Source organism: Python bivittatus, unplaced genomic scaffold (genome assembly GCF_059951505.1).
Source record: "Python bivittatus isolate LINGU-HERP-01145 unplaced genomic scaffold, Pbiv_v1 ctg000080_np1212, whole genome shotgun sequence".
Classification (NCBI taxonomy): Eukaryota; Metazoa; Chordata; class Lepidosauria; order Squamata; family Pythonidae; genus Python; species Python bivittatus.
The window spans coordinates 3,240,700-3,261,925 of record NW_028277035.1 but is presented as its reverse complement, the minus strand read 5'-3'; the positions used below and the strand labels follow the sequence as shown (position 1 = coordinate 3,261,925).

At 40.2% G+C, this 21,226-nt stretch overlaps 1 protein-coding gene across 2 annotated transcripts in view; it reads left to right on the top strand.

The window, feature by feature from the left end:
- The window catches only part of RNF157 (ring finger protein 157), an 84,313-nt gene extending 72,776 nt beyond the window's left edge, over positions 1–11,537 (top strand). The window contains exons 19-20 of one of the 2 annotated variants that reach the window (XM_088133393.1): positions 7,157–7,255; positions 11,249–11,537. In XM_088133393.1, the coding sequence (XP_087989519.1) occupies positions 7,157–7,255; positions 11,249–11,442 (293 nt within the window). In that variant the 3' untranslated portion in view covers positions 11,443–11,537. The remainder of the gene's footprint in view (positions 1–7,156; positions 7,256–11,248) is intronic. The other variant, XM_088133394.1, reaches the window with a different exon arrangement.
- Positions 11,538–21,226: the final 9,689 nt, after the last annotated feature.

The window sequence follows — 21,226 nt, the reverse complement described above, 5'->3', positions numbered from 1 at the left end:
TTCTTGGTTGGAATAATAATTCACTGCGATTGAAAGGAGTGCTTTCTTCACCCTCAACTTCCTTGCCTAGCTACAAGCAAGCTAAACCTCTTCTCCTATTGTCATCTTGACCCTCTTCCTAATTTATTCCACTTGGGAAACTTCATGGTTAATCCAGGCTTCGCTGTGCCAACCACATATGTGCCAGCTGATAAGAGACCCATAACAATAGTAGCAATGCCATCTTTCTACTAGGACAGGAATCATTTAAACACAGGCACATGCAAGGTCATTTGAATTTCAGGATGAAAATAGATTAGATCGATCTATATTAACTACCTACTTAACATACATACACACATACACACACGTAAAAGTTCGGAACTGGGTAAATCCTAACCAGATGTCATGTTAAATACAATTCAATGTGTATCCCTGACCCCTCCAGTTACAATCTTTAAACTGGTGGTAATGCTGCTTCAGTTGCACAGATAGTTGAGCAGATTAATATCAGCTATTAATTATCAGTAGTAAAGTACTTGCTTTTGAAAGACTGTCTCCAAATCGAATTAATTGGAAAACAGGTGAAAAAAATCCTCATTACGGTTTCCCAAAGGTCTTGAAGAAGCCAAAAGAAACCTAGAAGCCAGAGGGAGAACTGGTGTTACTTTACTTTCCTTTTTATTCAGTGAGATTACCAGACTAGATATCCTAGATTTTAGCTTCCCAAGATGAGAATTATATACTAGGAGTATTGGATAACTCTTCTAAAATAAAATTTGAAATACTTACCATGGATCTACAAAAGAAGGGATGAAAAACTGATCAGTAAGCTCATAAGCCTGTTTCACAAAATCTGGCACCAGGGCCATGGCACGCTTGCCAGCCAGCACATTGAACAAATAAGGATGGAGAGCAACAGCTTGTCACTTTGTTTTGAGCAAAATGATTAAAAAAGAAATTGTGCTTTCAACTGGACAAAAACAATACTTGAATGTGAGCAAACCTTCAGTATAGCATTTTAGAAAATCGTACCTTTGCCAATTTTTTTTTTAATCCTTATCTAGTTATTTAATTATTTCAATCCACAATTGTGGATAAATATTCTTAACACTGAATGTCAGGGCTTTTTTTTTTTCCCCATGAAAGCAAAACAAGATCCCTGACAATAATCAGAAATGCCAAACATGGGTCTGTGTGTGGTCGCTGAGACAGTGGGATGTATCAGGAGAAACGACGTGGTGGGCATCAACTTTTTTTTAAATTTTCTCACACTGTTTACCTTATGCATGACCAACTAAATATACTGTGTGCATGTTTACATCAAATACTGCCTACCCCTTCTTTCCTCAGAGAACCCTAGAAGTGAGAAAGTGATTGGATGGATTTTTCTGAAAAACTTGCAATAGAATCTCCTTGTTCCCTTGCACACTTGGCTGTAGACAGAGCTTGAAATAGGACCTGGGCTAAGCTTGGGAACTGTAGCGGACAGAGGATCGTATGCATACCTCATACTGTCCAGGCTGTATCTGTAGACACTTCTTTTGCAGTATTGCCTGCAGTATTTGTGGTGATTCAAAAAGAGAGACCTTAGGACCCTGTGGAATAAATTTAACAACGAATCTGCTGCCACAAGATGCAGCTTCAGTTCTTCTGGCTTGCATACCTTTGGGTGGCTTTGCTGCTTGCAAGACTTTTCCGCTGATCCCTTCCGCTCACCGTTTGTGTGCAGAGCCAGACCTTCTACCCCTTGCCGCCTGCTGACCTAACTGTGAGTCCTCGTGCAAAGCCATGCTGCTTCTTTACAGCTGCTCAAGAAACAACATGGATGTGCCTCAGTGGCACAGAAGTTATACTCAGGCAGAACTTGGAATGGCTTCCTGATCTGCTGTGCAGAGATGCATGTGGCTTTAAGCCCTAGTTTGAAGATGGTTGTGCTGGTTGGTTGGCAAAGGGGAGGGTATGAAGTTGTCCTTGAGTTTCCCTCACACTCCATTTTCTTCATTCCAAAGTTTGAACTCCTATTTCAGTCTACATCTTCTAGGTAATTCCACCTCATGGTTTAGTCTATGGGGTCTTTTAGTCTCTGGATCCTCTTCTCTTTTTAAGAGCAGATACAGGTAAGTGCTGCTAAGCAACATTCCAAGTAGAATGTTGGAGATCGGAAGGTCTACTTAGAAGGAAGACAGGTGGGAAGAAAAGGGCCACCTTTCTCTCATCTCAGGTGTACGTGCTATAGAACAAAATACATAAGCGTGTGTTGGGGGGCTGCTCTATATGTGTACAAGGCCTATTTAACAGACAGGACCTATATAATTCTCAGGTTCCCCTTCAAAATATAATCTTCCCATCACTGATGCATCTGGAATGGGGAACACAGTAAGCCAATGCAGGCATGTTTGCCATGTCTGCATTTGAAACCATCTTTGCATATATACATAAAAAAGTAGCGAGAGGATCCTGAATGGCAGTTTGCAAAGTGGTTTTTATTGAAGGTGAAATGGCTTCATGACCACAAGAAATTAGCAGTGCCAGCAGTTTTAACTAAACAAGGACCAATTAATGCTCTTTTCTTGTACTAAATAACTCTGTGTGGTCATTTCAAGCAACATATTTTGCTTTCCTGAGTTACGGTCTCCCAGCTGCAAGCATAAGAACTTTGTGGGATTTTGCACTGATCTCTGGGATGAAAAATATTCAGGTGCCTTATCACATGATACCTTATTAAGATATATTGCTTTCTTTTGTATTTCTGAAGCAAGTCTGTTTTTTATAATAATGACAGAGAGACACCTTAGTCATTACTTCATAGCATGGATTTAAACATGTGTGTACTTAAATTGTATCTGGTTTAAGAATAAGTAAAAGCAACCTAGGTCTCTAGCACAGGGTGCCTTTTGTGGCTAAAGCAAAAAGTTTTTTTTTTTTTTAAGCTTTGGTAATGTTTTCGGGTTTGTGCTTTTATTGTGGGATATTTTTCAAATCTCTGTTGAATATGGGACACACAATTTAATTTAAAAAAAGCTGAGATTGTGGCAGATGTTTAGGCATCATGGCTTCTGTGTTTCAATTTTTCAGTTTAGCCCTTAACTAGAGAGAAAGTAATCTGGCCCATCCAACAGGACTGTCTCCATATCTTCATGACACATCCCATAACTTTTAGTGAATCCCAGCTACAGAATGGATCACAATGCTGTCTAGTAACATCAATAACAGGCCAAGACCAGGCTACAGTGCTAAGCTAGGAATTCTTCATGTGGAATTACTGCCTTCAAATTTAAGAAGGTAAAACAATCTAGCCATGAGTCCTGCTGCAACAAATTTCAACTTGGTGCTTCTAATGTTAGCAGGAATGGAATCCATTCAGTATTCCCTGTTTTTGAAAACAGGTTTTTTTAAATGTATGGAGTGAAGAGGCTCTTACAATAAGGCGGACACTGCTTATCTTTTGTAGCACTTCCTGGACTGATCCAAGTGTCTGTGTGGCTACAGGGTCACCTAGCCATTCAAGGAAGCACTGAGAAGCAGCCATTCTAGACAACTTGGATGAGGCATTTTTGTTGGTAGAAAAAAGAAGAAACCAAGAATCCATCTGCACTTCATACATTTTCAAAAATAGGTCTAAATCTCTTGCCCTCTTTGTGCAAATGAAATGGCCATTTCTTTCTCTGCATTTTAAAAAATAAAATCTGAACCAAAAAAACCCTAGTAGAACAGAAATGCGCCCTGGAAAATGGACAGTAAAGCAGACTGGATTTACATTGGAAGTTATTGCAAAGAGCCACCACGCAAAGGTTCTTTAAAAGTTCTTCTGGCGGGGGGGGCGGCACATAAATGTTATGCAGGAAGCTTTCACTGTTTCATCCTCTTTCCCTCTCTCTTCTCACCCTAACCCTACCCCTGCATTGCATGCCTATGCATTTGTGTGGTCTGTCTTTTCTCTTGTTTACCATTTGCTTCCGGTCTCTCTTTTTTACTGAACAGCTGCAGTTCCGGAATCCTGTCCCATAAGCATTGAGGAATAGGTATGAGATACATGAAGTCCTCTGCTGCTCACATCTGGAAAACATACAACTCTCATTCTGCAATATAGGGTTCTTTCTTTTTTTAAGGCTTCTTTCCACGAGCGCAATGTTTTGAAAAGAGAAAGGTCCTTTCTCTTCAGGGTCAAGTAGTTCTTTTCATCACTTGGATAGAAACATACCTAGAGAACTCTTACTGAATTCAGTGGTGCAAAGAACATAGGAAAAGGAACATAGGAACCTCTGCTGCAATTCAGAGATGTTGTTTGCACCTATGACCATGATCCAAAAGCTAGTAGAACAGGGTAAGTTTAAGGTCTCCTGCTCAGCTGAATTTTGACATTCAAACCGCACCTGCTTTAGACACCGGTCTACTACACATCCTTATAGATTGCTTTTCTGTATGAGGGGAATAAGCCATTGCAGAATCCAAAGGTCTGGGAGAATGTAGCTCAGCTGTGCAGGGAAACCATTTTTCAGGACCATCCTGACTTTATTTTATTGAGCACACATACTGCTGTGTGCCCAGTAGAGCTGGCTCAGGAAACAGCACGTTTTGCAAGTAAAAGAAGTGCAGATTAACACAGAAGCATATCCATATAAGTAAGATGCCAGATGAAAATATAACATACTGGAAAAGAAATATAACATACTGGCGGCAAAGAGTTAACTTATTAGAGCTTGTCCCAAAGATGAAAAGAGGGCATTTGGAAGATCTGCCTGGTAGATTGTTTAGCCACATGGAATGAGAAGGAGGACAATGGAATCAAAATTGACCAAAGGGAAGGTTAATTATGTCTTATGTTTTAGTCATCCAAAACGTAGGTAGGGTTAAAGGAGTATTAGAATAAATCCACAACATGAATAAAAGGACTTTTTCTGGCCATGGCAAGAGTTTCCCAGGTAGAATTCATTGGAAGGAAGAAGGCTAAAAAGCATTCAAGCAAATGGGAACCTGTAGACATGCTGAGTTTACTTTGGGCTGGGAACTCATAGCACTGACTGTCAAAAAGCCTTGCAGAGGCCTTCTGCCCCCCCCCCCCCCGCCCACACAATGTTCCTTTTTGTGATAAAAGTGGTAGGAACACACAGGAGTGCAAAAAAATACTGAAGATAACATCAAACAGTAGTCTTTCTGCACCAATGGTTTACTGGCTGAAACAAAATAATTACCAAAAAATACAGCAAAATGGAAAATTGAATTTGGAAAAATAAGATACAGGTGAGATTTGTCATAAATCCAATCTATTTACATTCTAGCTTAGAAATGGGCAAAGAACAAGTAGTAATGTGGCTATGCATTACTTTCAGGATAGCTCAGAAATAGCAGTGGGCTTCTCCTGGTCTTTTTGATGGACTTTTGCAGACATCAGATTGACTGAAAGGGGCTTTGGCAGGGTTCCTTTTTACATCTGTTATGAGTTCTTAGCTGGCACTCCTTATCATTGTAATGTGATTTAGTTTTTAATTCTCAAAATTTGGCAGCTGTACACTTCTTGACTATAGTAGCTACTTGGTTGAGCACTTTTTGCCAATTCTTAAGTATTTTTTTTCCCCTAGAATGCTATATTAATGTTCATCCCCTTGTCCTCAGTCTTCCTCGTCATTAAGCTATTGTTGCATCAGTTGCTGGGGAGCTATGTAACTTATAACTCTTATAAGTGGTGTTGCTGGTGTGTAGGTGTGTTTTCCAAGGTCTGTTCCTCACTTGAAAGGAAGTTCATATACTTCAGAGATCAAAATTAAAAAAAGAAAAAGTAAAGCCATGGTTGAATGTAGTGGGCATATTTTTATACTGCAATAAAAGTAATGCATTGCCTGAAAAGTGCATGAGACTGGGAGCATTTTGCAGAAGTTAAGTGTCTCACTTATTACACAAGGAACATGTAGAAATGCAGGATATTTTTTTCTAGCTTTTTGGCATAAAAATCTAATGCCTCAGAGATAAACTAATACACACCGAAGACAACCTTAGTTGCTTCTTGTATTCAGGGAAGAACCCAGTTTATACCTTGCAGCATGTGACTCTGGGTTCCATTCAAACCAAGTCAACAACCTTTTATGTACTATGTCAGTAGCAAATAGCTGTCACAATACTAACAATAGTCACAATGCTAATAGCAGTCATTTTTGCGCTTAAAGTATCTCCAGGTACATGTTCTTGCAGAAAATGTTGGCTGTTTTTTTTTTTTTTTTAATCAGATTGTCAAGTCTTGTCTATCAGCTATTGTAGAGCATCGCCATAAATCAGTAGAGTCACAGCTATGCTCTTATTCCTGGGCTATTTGGCTAGCTCACCTTTCTCCAACTGGAATCCTCTCAATGTGTTAACGATAACAGCTCCCCAAATTCCAAGCCAGTATGCTGGGAATCCTCTTTGGAGATGCTGGAAGTTGTGCATCTATCTAGGGAAGATTGCATTGGAGAGGGCTAAGCTACTGGGTCCTATCAAAATGTGCTTAGAACACACAATATATTCCTGTAACAATATTCCTCTCCCCCAAGGCAGAAACAAAGTTCTGCCTCTTAGGAATGGCTGCAGCAAATAAGATTTAACCAGGATAGGGGTAAACATACCTTTACACCCATTTTGTCTAGAAATACTGTATACAACATATTTGCACATGAATATCTGCAAGTGTTTTGTCTTGCTAGTAAAATACAGCTTCCACCTTCACATCTAATGAATTATCAGTGTAAGTTAACCTGTACCAGCTATAGCATAGTTTCTAAAACCAGCTGCCAACATGTGTTGGTAAGCATGATAAAGTGGAAGACTTGAAAAGCATGTTAGACTCTTCCCCCTTATTTTTAAAATGGAAGATTAGCATGTGGTCTGACAATTCTCTGTGGGTAGCAAAATGTACATGTGCCCTTTTAAAAGTATTTGATGGAACAGAAAGTTTATTTTATAATAAGTGCCAACATAAGGGGAATGTGGAGTCCAGTGAAGGCCTAAATTAAGTTATATAAAAATTATAGTAAGCATCTTACAGAGTAATACTAATCTTACTTATAGTATTAAGTAATACAATGGCCCTGAAATTTGCCGAGGTGCAAATATGGGTATTCCATCCTCTGGAATGCTGATATGCTAGTTGTGAACTTTGCTGAGCTCATATCTGCAATACTGTCCACTGCTTTCCTTGCCATAGATCTTCCAACGTCAGCTGACAACTCTCCGAACCATGGCCAGAGGCTGAGACACCACTTCTCTGATAATGTTGACGTGGAGTTTGCTGAAGATATGCAGTGTATGTTGGGACCTCTGTGTCCTCGATATCACATTGTTTCAAAGGAAAAATAATGATACGAAACACATTTCCATAATAACCTAAAGAAGAACAGCAAAGCTGTGGGTATAAACCTCTTCAAGTACTGCAGATCATATGATACTTATTTTAAATATATACACACTACCTAGCATTCAAAATCACTGATTCAAATTTATCAGGTAGTGTTCTGTGTTAAAATGAACTTGCAGTGAGGATGGATGAATGAACTTGAGATGAATGAGCTTGAGATGGATTTGATGATTGGTGCCTCCATAAATTCTCTCTCCTTCTCATCTCCTATTTTTACCTTGCCAACTCAACACGCTTTGTAATTATCCTTTTCTTTCATGCTCTTAATCTAACACTTATTTGGTGATTGTCATAACACTGTGTTCCTTTTTCTAGCTATGAATTAATGACGGGTTATCTGTTAAGTTCTTAACGTGTACATTCTGAATGTGTGCTTGTGAATATGTAATGTATGCAGAAACAAATTCACACCTCCAAACCTATGCATTGGCAGAGCGCCCTGTCTTCTCCACCCAAAGTGGTAAAATGCATTTGATATCACCTAATGTCTGCTGACTTGAGAAGAAATGTAATGATCTGTCTTTTTATCTAATCCAGTTTCATCCTGTAGCCTTTTAGTTACCTTTCGAACATGCTCAGATAGCAGTTATAGACTATTCCAGATCTGGGATGAATTATGGGATGTAACACGCAGAGAGGATGCTGTTTCAGTAGAATTAACGTGTCTAGTATAAACAATACTTTGGTAAAGAAACAAGTGGCATCTAGTAGCTTCTCTCAAAGTGGACAAATTGAAAATTTTCAACAGGGAGAATTCTCTGTGTGAAAATTCACACAGATGTCCCTCTTCTTGAGCAAAAGAAGATAAGTTAACTACATGCAAAAGTGTGGCTGGGGAAAACAAAAAGAACTGGCATAAAGTAGCAATTTGTTGAGAAATATATTAAATGCATTATTTGTATGGTATTGTCCCTTGAATTTCATGCATGATGTTAAAGTCTGTTTATATGGGTAAAAACCCTTTAAAAGTGTCATTAGTTATGCATTTGTTAATTATCATGTTAACATGTTTTCCTTGGTGATGAGTATATGAAAATCATACCAAAGCAGCAGCGTGCAACCTTTTTTACACTAAAAGAACAATTATTTGCTTGTTCATCTAACAGTCATCTCTTATGCTGCAATCCTCTTTCCTCCCTCCCCGACTTGTTACTAGCATTCTGGTGAATCTCCAGTGTCTTGGGATCTACAGTTTAGGAATATATGCATTAAAACCAATGGAAGTTTTACAGTTTTTGAGATAGGACCTCTTCTGGACTTCTGAAACTATGGACATAAATGGCATTCAAGCAATTGTTGAAGACATGGCAAGAGCAAAACTACTAACTGTAGATGTTTAGGTTTCTCTTCTTTTTAAAGCTACTTTACCTGTCTTTGGGTGCCATCCTATTGTAGATTAACCATAAAATAACCATAAAGTGCTACAGCTTGGCAATCTAGTTCCATGTACTAATTCAGTGAGAAGGATTCACTTAAAATTTCCATAACAGTAATGGTGGTGGACTGCTTCGTTTTACCTTGAATCCTTGCTTCTAGCTCTTTGTTAATAAGCTGTAATAACTTACAGTTCTTCACTGGGACATAGAGTTATTTCCCAGGTCAGATTTTCTGAATGATCTTGTGTAGCCTCCAGGGGAAGAAGTCAAGTTGTACCTTGTCACACCCTGCATCATTCCTTATCCCCCCTTCAGGGATAAAAGATGCAAATCTGCTCAGGTACTATCATACCTTGCTTTGTGTAGTCACATAAGAACAAGTGTGTGCATTGCTACATAGATAGCTTTTCCACTGCATACTTGGATGGTCTAATGAAAAATACCTACTGAGTTTAGATACATATTAACTGCTTAGTAAAGATGAAAAAAATGCTAAAACGAAACAAAAGCAGAACTCCTCAACTCTTATTTTGGCTAAATCTTTTCCAACAAGAAGTATATGTTCCAAAAGAAATTGTGAAGAACCGAATGAAGTGACAAGATTGAGGTTTCAGAGGAAAGGAAACATGGCCAGGAAGTACCTGTTTACTTTTGAATAAGAAAATTCATCCAAGACCATATGAATTTTATCCTTGGATACCAAAGGAATTGATTGATGGTGTTGCATAACCTCCTTTGAAAAATCTTGGAGATCGGGTAAAGTGCCAGAGAGTTAGAGAAGGATAAATGCTCCTTTCTTCAAAAACGGGGAAGAAGAAGGATCCAGGGAACTAGTGACCAATCTAATATCAATATCTGAGAAGATTCTACAACAGATTGTAAAGTGATCAATCTAGTAATTACATTGTTTTCAAAATGCTTACAGAAGTCAGCTTGGGTTTGTCAGGAAGTCTTACCTAACAACCTTGCTACACTGTGGGAATGCCACAGATGTAATGCCTTTATTTCAGCAAAGAATTTGAAAAAGTATCCCATGACATTCTGATTAGCAAACTCTGGATGTGATTGCATAACAATTAAACAGCTGGTTTTAAAATCATTCTCAAAGAGTATCTATTGATAATTCCACACCAGACCAGTCAGAAGTGTGAATTTTTGTTAATGACTAGAATGAGGAAGTGGAAATAATGCTGCTCAGATTTGCAGATGACACCTAAAAGGCAAAAATAAGGCTCAGAACAACCTTGATAGGTTAGAGAAGTGGATCAAAAATAATAGAATGAAATTTAATATATAAGTGCAAAGCTGTACACTCATGAAACAAATCAGTTGTACAGGTATAGAATGGAGAATGGCTAATTGGATACTGGTTAGAAAGATTTTGACGTGGTTGCCACAAATTAACTGTGAATCAGCAGTATGGCATCACTGCAAAAAAGACAAAAGAATTTTTAGGGTGGATTTACAGAAGTATAATTATCAAATTGCAGGAAGTGATTGTTCCACTTTATTGTGCCTTGGCCAGATCCTATCTCGACTATCAATTCCAGTTCTTGGCACCAAACATTAAAAAGGATTAAAAGAAAATGGAATAAGTTCAGAGAAAGACAATGAGAATGATCAGGAAGCTGGAAATGAAGACCTGTGAAAAGAACTGAGAATATTTAACCTTGAGAATGGAAGACTAGGAGGAAAAGAACATCTTCAAAGGCCTGAAAGGATGTCCCAGGGAAGAAGGTCAAGTTTTGTTTTTTATCCTTCTAGAATACAGGACATGTCATTATGAACTTAAGTTTTCAGAAGGGAGATTTCAATGGAATATTAGGAAAAGCTTCCTCACAGGAAGAGCACTGGAAGAAGTGGTGGGCTCCCCTTTACTGGATATGTAAAGTGGATGCCAGACAGCCATCTGTCAAGAATTCCTGCCCTGAGCAAGAGGTTAGATTTGATGGCCCAAATGGCCCCTTCTAGTTCTTAGATCTTATGAACAATAGTATTGATAATGTTTTGAAAATTCAACCACAGTGGCAACAAACCAGCATATATTCTTGGATAATAATGCTTAGCTTGAATAACCTTGAGGAGCATTCAGAATAGTGTCCCTTGAAGAGACTACGTGGGTTTGGAGTCTTCACATGGTTTGGTGCAGTTGGTGAGCACCCATAAAAGTATTCTGTCCCATAAGCATGACATTGTCAAACTCTTCTTACTCCTCATTTAGAAAACTAGTCAAAAGTGCATTTTCTCAAGTTACCTCACCTGTTAAGTAGTATGCCTGGAAAATATCAATATACGGAGACAAAGCCTGGGATTAGGACAAACGTTGACAAGGATCATGAGATTGGCCTAGGTGATATGTACACTTTATTCTGTTCTCACCAATACTCTTGAAATGTGTGTGGTCCTAATGTTCCAGGCATTTCTCAAAAGATTGTAATAATGGTAATCAAATTGCAGGGAAAGAACTTCCCAGCAAGGCCATCTAAAATGTAGCTTTCTCTTGTAGCCTTTTTCTCTCAGGGACGAAGGCCAAGTTTCATGCACCCCTCCCAGCCAGCTTTTGTTTTTGTGAAAACAGAAATTGCCAGATGCAGAAATTGTGCCCATCTGAAAGACGATGAGCAGACAGTGGGAGCAGATAAGCAAGCGGAACCTCACTCAGGACTGCAGTTATATTTGACACCGGGCTACGAAGGATGAAGCCCTCTGGATACACTTGTGTGCACCTCAACGACAATGATGCAATATGTATTTAGGATTGCATGACTCTGTTAAAGAGTGAATAAAACTGTTTACAAGGGAAAGAAAGTTGTTGAGCGGAATGGTCTGTCTCAGACTCTTTAGGAGGGGGCAAAGAAGGTGTGTTACCTTCACATTTTTCACAATGTTTGTCACAGCTGCTACTATATTGGATGAAAGGCTCACTGGTTTAAAGATTACTGTATGCCCAGTGCTTTTCCTTCTTGCTCCTCGGCCGCAACTGTTGTTGGCCTGACTGTCCCCAGTGTGTGCCATTCCTTCTCTCCCCTCCTGTAGCCACTGTCCCCCATGTACTAGCCTGTACATCTGTGACAGTCTCAGCAGTAAGGAGCAGCCCCCCAGTAGAGCATATCCCACTGGCCTACCTGCCCCCCAATCTTTCCAACGCTTTTGCTGCCTCCCCTCAGCTGCTGCTGTTGTCCTGGATGTTTTCCCATCTTCACCCTTCCCCAACCACTTCTACATGGAACAACCAGATTTCAATCCATATCCTGAATGAACTAGCCTTGTGTTGTTTTCTGTATAGACCAAAACATCCAAAACATGTCTTGGTTCAGGCATAGACCACATCAAACCAGTTCTTCTGTGCATGGAGCAGTTCTTCCCGTGAAAATGGTAACATGCTGGAACACTAGAGAATTTGTTGATGAGCTGAGATTTAAAGGAACACACATAGGGACATTAGAACAGGTATGCCCAATCAGGACAAAGCCCAATTTAGTCCAGCGTTCTGTTTTTTCACAGTGGCTAACCAGATGCCTTGGGTGCTTGCAAGAAGGAAACGGAGACATACCCCCCACTCCCCATGCATGGTTCCTTTGCAAGTGGTAGCATGCTACTACCAGTCTTGAAGTAACATCAAATCTAAAAACCAACAGGCTTTGATAGATGTCACATGAATGTATCCAATTTCTTTTTAAAGCCAAGTTACCTCAGTTTGTACTAATAATTTCCACAGATTAATTATGCACTATATGAATAAGTGCTTTTTTTCTATTTCCTAATCAGCTTCATTGAATGGCTCCTGGTCCTAGTTTAAAAGAGGAGAATGAATCCCTGTTCACTTTTTCGATCCCACATATGATTTTATACACTTCATTCATCTACCTCCTAAGTCTTTTTTTTTTTCTTCCCAGCTAAAGAGTCCCAAACATTCCAGTGTTTTCTTCTAGAGACGTGCAACCAACCTGAGCATTTTCACTGAACTCTTCTTTCAACTCTACTACTTGCTTTTTCAAATAGGGTGACCAGACTAGTACTCAGTACTCCAGATCCAGGCATACTATGGATTTTGCCTTTTAACATGGGACGTGACCACCTGTTAACCCATCTCCAACACTGGTCCTATCCTTCATAGTATTTCCTGACATAACTACACTCTTCCAGACCAGATACTGCCTGGCACCTGTTGGCTTTTCTTTCAGGGTTTAGTTTAAAGGTCATTTTGCCACCCTTTTTTTCATAATAACTTTATTAAATTTTTAAGCAAAAAAGATAAAAACTAACAGAAACTAGTATTTGATAAGGGAAAGAGAAAAAGGAAAGGAAGGAAAGAGGAAGAAAGAAAAAGCAAGCAAGCCAAAAGTGGAGAAAAAAAGAAAAAAGAAATATAAAGAGATGACTTCCAATTTTCTTTTACAACAGTTATGGGTATAAATTTGAATTAAACCCTTACTCTATTGCTACAACCTTCTGCCACCTTTTTGATGTTACGTATCTATAGGTTTTTGTTCTATTTTAATTCAAGTACAGCCCATCTCTCTTGCAAAGGTTTGGCTTATCCCAAAACTTTCACCAGTGCCTAACAAATCTGAATCCTTCAAACTGACACCACTGCATCAATGCATTGATACCAAGTGCTCTGCTTTTCTATAAAATGGCTAGAAAATGAGGAAGGCTTTATTGGAAAGCACTACATGTTGGGGGGGATGTCTAAGGTGTTGTAGTGGATTAGAAGTCAAACATACTATTAGCACTGTCTGTGTCTTCTTTTGACTTGCCCGCGGGTCCAGTATGCAAGTCATGTTTACATCATGTCAGTTACAACTTGGATGACAGTAGAGGTAGTCCCTGGGTTAAGAACATCTAGTTTACAGACGACCCCTAGTTACGAATGGAGCCTATTGTAGCAAAATTTGAAATACACAATGATTCAAGTCAAATACACAGTGGTTCGAGTTCATTATGCAATAATACTTATAATACTGTCCCGGCTTACATACACATTTCACTTAAGGACAGATCTTGGGAACGGAACTTGTTATTAAACTGGGGACTACCTGTAATGCTCCTAAAAAGTGGTATTGCCTTCGAGGAAATAGTAAGAGTTTCCACCAATTTTATATACCACTTAGCACCAATGTGTAGGAATCAATTAATCCGGAATGAAAGTGAGCTTTTTTTTTTTAAAGGAGAAGTAACTTTCTGATATCTTTATTTTCTAAATCAAATTGTGTATATGGGAAATACTGTACTCTTAATAGCACCTGTTAATATGGGCACCTATAAATTATTTAGGAGATGTAATAAGGCTTGGAAACCAGAAGAGGGCAGGCCAGGGCCAAATGCTATTACTCCAGAGAAAGGGGTTTGAGCTTATACAAAAGGCCACAGTGACAAAAATAAGAAGCTTTTTAAAGATAAAAGATTGGGGGAGGGAGGAGATCCTGTGGTTTATTCAACAACTATCATTCAAAATACTACACTCTTTCTGCATTTTCAAAATGAAAAGTTCCTCATTGCTGGCACGGTTGCATGGGCATTCAAATGCAAGAGAGCATTACTTTATTCAGCCCCTTTTCCCAGTGCCCACTGGGCTACACATTTTAATGAAGATTTGGGGAGGTGCTGCAATACAGCTTCATATAGAGGCTGCAAAAATCCTGAAGACCCCAGCTGGTAGAAGAAAATTAGATTTTCTGTATCTCTGCTGCCTTTGAGCGGTTGTTGAATTTTTGGGACCATATCTGGGAGCCGTACATGTAGTAATTCCAAATAAGCTGGTTTCTTTCTTTTTGAGATCACTGTCGCGACTAAGACATTCTTCAGTGAAAGGACTGCCAAAAGTGCAGGTTGTAACTTTAAAATAAATGTGTTTGAGCAGCATGCTCTGACTTATCTGTGGGAATTAATTCAAATTATTTACACAACTCATAAAATGCACCACATAGGTTTACATGTGAAAGCTATAATAAAAATAGTAAAGCTACTTCATTCACAACCAGAATGTTATCCTCTCTAAGAGAAACAGCAGTAACACTTGCTCTAGAATAATACTGTACTACAAAGCTCCTTCAGAAGAAAAATTACAGAGAATTAGGGCCGCAGCAAGGGAGATCTGTTTCTAACAGAAATCGGCCATAGACAATAGAACTTAAGAGACTGTTCGTATTAGAGGAAAGCTGGCTAGGGAATCCAATATGAAGGGACATGGTCCCTGCAACATTCAGAACCAAGGTCACATGGAGATTTAAAGGTTAAAAAAAAAAAAAGCCCCTGAGCCAAAAACCTGCCACTTCCTCCTGGAACTTCAATATGTATGGACGAAAATTATGCATCCATTATCATGATTACTCCTAAGATACATCAGAAAAGTAAATAAGCTATTTCACATATGGTCATGATTATATTTAAAGGCTAGTCAGACCAGATTTAGAAATTTCCAATCTATAGAATAAGTTTTTGAAAGCCTTAAATCTTTTTCCAAACATGTCTTGTATTTTGAACTGCTTCCTACCCACCCCCAGCTGAACTAAACAGTTAATTTCACAAATATATATTTTTTTAAAAACCCATGTGTTGCAATAACTGTCAGTCTCTAACAGAAGCAATCCATTTCAGGGAACTCCAGCCAGCATGGAATATTAACATTGTGGTGCTTTGTAGAGAATGGACCTTTCAAGAGGGATGAAAAGGAGACTTTTTTTCCCCTTGCGCTCAGGAAATGTTTCTCCATTATACAGGTTTATTTACAATATTTCAGAAGTGGGCAGTTTTTAGCCCTCCAGATTTGCTCAGCTACAACTCCCAGAAGCCCCTGCCAGCACTGTCAAAGATAAGGGAAGCTCAAAGTGGTACTTGATAAACTATTCTGGCAGCCATGTTTTGTCTACCATGGTTTCTTTAAAGCATTTTTATGCCACTTTTCTATACCATGGGTCTTAGTTCCTTCATGTAGCCTTACAATCTAAAAGACACGACACAGAAGGAAAAAGGGATGAGGAAAAAAAAAAGGAAAGAATAGGCCCGGGCACCACTTCTTAATGTTATTTAGTGATCTTTGTACAATGATTAACTGGGTACAATTCAGGAAGAGGAGATGTTCTTTCAGCCAGGCCAGTGAAATGTCCCTTTTCCCCATTCCCTTTCCTGTTGCAGTTGGGGACAAGAGAGAGAAGCCAGATGACACGGTCCTTCTTCCCATCTCTCTTCCCCTGCAAGTATAATGCTAAGTTTAAAAAGGAGTACCTCTTAATGTTAAACCATGAAGACCAAAGTCTGAAAACTCCTTGTTTCCAAAGAAAAGGAAGTAGGTGGCAATTTCATGATGCGTATTTTCCAGACCTTAAAGGAAGACAAAACATGCAGCCTTCCAGATGAGAGGATCTACAATTCCCAGCTGCCCCAAACAGCATAGCCAAGAGAGAGGGATGCTGGGAGATGCAGTTCACCAATATCTGGAGTAGCGTGGACTTCAACTCCACACATCTTCATGCTCGCTGGGGAATTCTGGGAGTTGAAGTCCATGCATCTTCAAGTGGCCAAGGTTGAGAAATACTGCTCTGGAGGGTTTCACAGGTGTGGTGCCAAAAAGTCCTCCCTGAAGAGTGCAAAAAAGAAAATGGGTGATAGTGGTGGTTTTAATCTCAAGCGAGTATCTTGACCTGAAATAATGTAAACTGCAAGGAAGCAAGCAAGCCAACTCCAATTTTTGCTCTCTCATTTTATGAATTATTATAGTCCTGAAAACAAACAGTTTCAATTGTATATTAGCAAGCAGTGCAGCTTAAAGATTTCTTTATTCTTATAATATGCAATATAGATAGGAAAATTAACACTACCACAACATTAAAAGTACATATTTTCTTTTTCCTTTTCAGTTCCCAAAAGTTCTTCCTCTAGTCTCATCAAATATTCTCAGGACTACCAAATATCCGAGTCATTACCAAATATTATTTACTAGGTAACCCCAGTTCTGTCTGCAAACTGAGCTGTGCCTCATTAATTCAAAAGAAAAGAAAAGAAATTACAAGCATCTCTGTTTTCCTGCCGCTTGAAAAAGTCTGTCCTACCATTAAAAAGACTGAGGTAGCTACTGCAGAAGCTAAATTTTGAAGGAATGCAGATAGGGAAACAGTGGGGAGACATAATGAACAGATCTACGTATCTGCTTTGAGTTGACGTCCTGAAGGGCACTAAGCCCAAACCAGTACTGAAATAAGATTCAACTGCCAATCAGCTTGGCTTTATATATGCAATGGAAGGAAGATCCATCTGGCCTTAACCTCAGGCTATCAAATGCTGTAGAACGAGACAAGTTCTAACTGTGAGGCAGTTGAGACTGGCTCAGCCTTGTGTTCCCTCAAGGCGTTGGACTTTAACTCCCCAAATTTCCATTTGGCCTGGCCCGTGAGAGATGGTCCACCATTTCATACGACGGAGACCTGAGCCAGCATAACTTCCACTTTGAGATGGGTAGGGCAGAAGGGTGAGCGTTATTTGACTCTCATTTTACATAGTTTTGGGGAGTGACCAAATGGCAGGGCTGCAGCGTTTACCGGCTGAGCTGGGCCAGGTTCCAAAGCCAGTAAACCGCCCGAGAAGAGCATTGTCTGAAGCTTTTATAAGCCGGATGGTGTGCAAATGTCAGGAGTAGTGCAGAGAAGTTACCTCAATGCAGGAGGGTGTCTCTGTGTAAGCAGAACTCATACCAGATGGAACCCTCCCAATGCTTTGTAATTTTGACTTTTGGATTCATTCCTTGTATTTACTCCTTGTATTTCCTTCAAGAGCTCAACAGCACAATTGTCACTGGTATTATTTGGACAACAACTCCGTGAGGTAGGTTAGGTTGAGGAAGAGCAACTAGGAATTTGAGCCTGGGCCCCTCTGACTTTTGTTTGACATTCTCACTATATACTGCAGTGCCCTGATTCATAATAGCCTTTTGGTGATAAAAAGCAAATAAGGAATTTGCTAGGGTGCAAGCTAGAAACTGGGAGACCTTTAATTCTAGGCCTCCCTTAGGCACAAAAGCCAGCTGGGTGATTTTAGACCAGTCCCTCGCTCACAACCCAACCCACCTCACAGGGTGGTTGTTGTGGGGAAAATAGGAGGCAGGAGCATTATGTGTGTATGCCACCTTCAGCTGACAAAAAAATAAAAATGGGATAAAAGCTTAATAATAAAAAAGGGTCCCTGTCTCCATTATTTTGTTATCCAAAGGGACTCTCTGTTTCTCCCTTTTCCATCCTTATCCCTGGTACAGAGTTTTCAAAGAATGTAAAGGAGGTGACTGATTAACAGAAGTGTCTGGATCCCACTAGTCAGGTTTCATGATGTCACCGCTGACTGTTTCTGCACAAAAAGACTCTTCACCATCAAATACTCATCAGAGCATCGGTTAACCTGGAAGAGGTAGGTTCCTTCTTCCATTTGTAGAGCGGTGTCTCATGCAGAAATGTATTTTGCAAATATATTTGCATCAAAGGTAGCCTGTGTGAGAAAGTGAGAACTGAGGGACAGGAAAAGCGGAAAAGCGTTGTAGAAACAATGCTGGAAGGGCTGCTCCATCAGAGAGCTTTCTTCCTTGGCCAGTGAAGTTGGGACTATAAAATGGCCTGGTGCTAGAAGCTGACCACAGTTTCTTGAAGAACGTGATAAATATCTAATATCCTTTCCAATTCTGCTTTCTTTAAGGGAGAGAAAGGTGGGGGGAGAGAACAAAGCGGGAGCCTCCAGAAGAGGATTTCTACCTCTGCCTCTTAATTAAAAAGGGGGAAAGATGCTGCAATTTTTCTGACTGAGGGCCTGCCGCCCCCCCCCGCCCCGCAATTCTACCTGAGCTCTGGTTTCACCTCCCCCCCTTGATCGAGTTACACAAAGGTCAGAGGCGGGCAGCTTCAGGTCCAACTCATAGTGGCAAGGAGAAAGGAGGCTGGTGTAATCCCCCCCCGCCCATGCCTCTGCCCCTGCCCGCGCATGTGTGCCACTTTACTGCACCAGGTGTAGGCATGGGATCAATTTGGTCCCCAAAGTCTTAGCCTCATGAAAGGCTAGCTGTTAAATCGGCTGTGAAAAGAGTTCAAGAGCGGGAGAGACCTTTGCACATGAATGCCCTCTTCTCTTCCTGCAGTGGCTCTTCTGGCCAAGGCAACTTCAAAGCAAAAGTACTATACTGTCTAGTAGTTGGATGATGATGATGATGATGATGATGATGATGATGATGATGATGATGATGATGATGATTTAAAGAAACAAGCAAGCAAACAAAAGCAACATCAGTCCTTTGCTGATGAGGCTGGGCAAAGGAACAGCTAGTTAAGAGGCTGGGATTGCCAAGTTTTGAAAGGAAGGAGCAGGCGATTTAAATGGTTCCCTTTCTTTTCAAGGCATGGATCTTTCTGGTTGCTGGGCTGTTTGTTCTTGGCAGACGGGTCCCCTCACCACCGCCACCCAAAGAATAATGGGCATCTGGGAGCTGTTTCAAGTGGACTTTAATTTGTCTTAATGAAACTCACAGCAGTAAGCTCCAAGCGCCCCCTCGGCGCAGTTACCACATACCAATCCCGCTCCCTCAGTAAGCTAACCGACGCCTCCACCTTGCAGAGCGCGCACAAGCGGGGAGAGACATTCACGTGTCAGCGTAGCATGTGTGATACTGGGAAAACTCAGGCCCCCGCTTTTCGCAGGTCAGCCCTCTCCCCCGCGCGGAACTAAAAATTAACTGGCAGCAAAAAAGAAAAAAGTGGCAGCGGGGAAGACTGACGGGGGACAAAAAGTTGGTGCAAAGTAGCAGAAGTGACCAGAAAAACGGGAGGGAGGGGGCTGTCAATGATTGCGCTCTCCATGGAGACCCGAAGACCAATGAGAAGGGAAGAAGCTGTTTATAGAGGCGGAGCGTCTCCATGGCATCCAGAGAAGCCTTTTGGAGCAGCTACTTATTGACAGCCATTCTGTTGCTTACAAATCACAGTACCTTTGGGATAAAAAGGCTCTGGCAGCCTTAATAATTTATCCAACGGGAGAACAGTAGAACCCCCCCCCTCTCCCCCCTCCCTTTCTTCTTCGTTACCCCACCGAACAGCCCCTGTTTAGCCGTAAACCTTTGGCAACAGTGGGGTTTCTTCATAGGAGCAGGTAAGATGACCGGATTATTTATTTATTAGGCTGGCTACGGAGAGGGACGTTTAGGTTTCTACCGCCCGTTATACTGGGAAAGCGGTATGCCCCTTCCCACATGCACAGCACCAGATCGTGATAGCGGGCTCCCTGAGCCAATTGCCATATAGCAAAGCCTTCATTTCGAGGGGGTGGAGGAGACATTCCCTGCGGTAACGAACTTGGTCATGTATTTGGGTTTGATTTGTATGTCTTTAACATGAAGGTGATTGGCATGGATTTCCATTTCCTAGTTCTGAATATTGAACGTCTAAATACAAGTATTTATTGCTACTATGTGCGGTTGATTCTCCCAGTTTATGGTATGATTGTAAACAATGTCAGTACCTTCTTAAAATAGCCCAGAAAATCGACAAGAATCTGCAAGCCAACTAAGATTATCTAGTTTAAGTTTACATTGCCTGATGGTTCCATATCATCAGTGGAAATAATATTCAGGTTGTTCTATGGATTACATAATGTGTTCTGTATTGGGGTACCTTCAATAAAAAAAACTTCCCATTTTTACTGAATGTGTATGCCCAGAATAGGATTGGCAGTTCCAACCATTCTGGAAAGAATTTATGCATTCAGTACTCTTTAATTTGGATGGTAAAAGATATGTGTGTTAAATTATTAGTATCTTTGTAGCACACTCCTGTACGTGTCTACTCAGAAATAGGTACCATTGCATTTAATAGGGCTTATTCCCAGGTAAGTGTATATAGAATTGCTGTGTTAAATATATGCATTCATATCTTTGTTCCTTTTTAGAAAAAAAAAGACAATTCACAGAAAAAATTAAATGGAAAATAGATGTTATTTTATATCACTCATGATGATTTAGTAAAGGATAGATAGAAGGTGCCAATTCTGGAACGCCTAACATTTCTGAAATTAAAGAAACGGTTATAACTCAGAAAGAAGTATCAGAGGTCATTCCAGTAGTATGGTTCTTTCTGCATTGTACTGGTGTTTCAATAGGAACAAAGCTATTCAGATTCTTGGCACTTCTGAGAAAAACCTTGCCACAAATGGGAAAAGGCATTTGGGTGAATTCCACTCATCTTATCACCATTGTGGCCTACATAAAGCAAGCTACTGCAGTTGAGAAGGATGATTTGATTTGATTTGATTTGATTTGATCTGAGAAGGGTCTCCTATCATCAGGTGTGACTCAGTTCTCTAGGGTTACATCCAGGATATATTTGGCTCCTGTGCTTTTTAATGTTTGGCTGGGAAATAACTTGCTCAAGTGTGCATCTGTGTGCTGCCTGGTGGTTAGGGACCTTGAACTTCTTCATATTATTGTTTCAGGATTGTTCCCTTACCCATCCTCCCCATT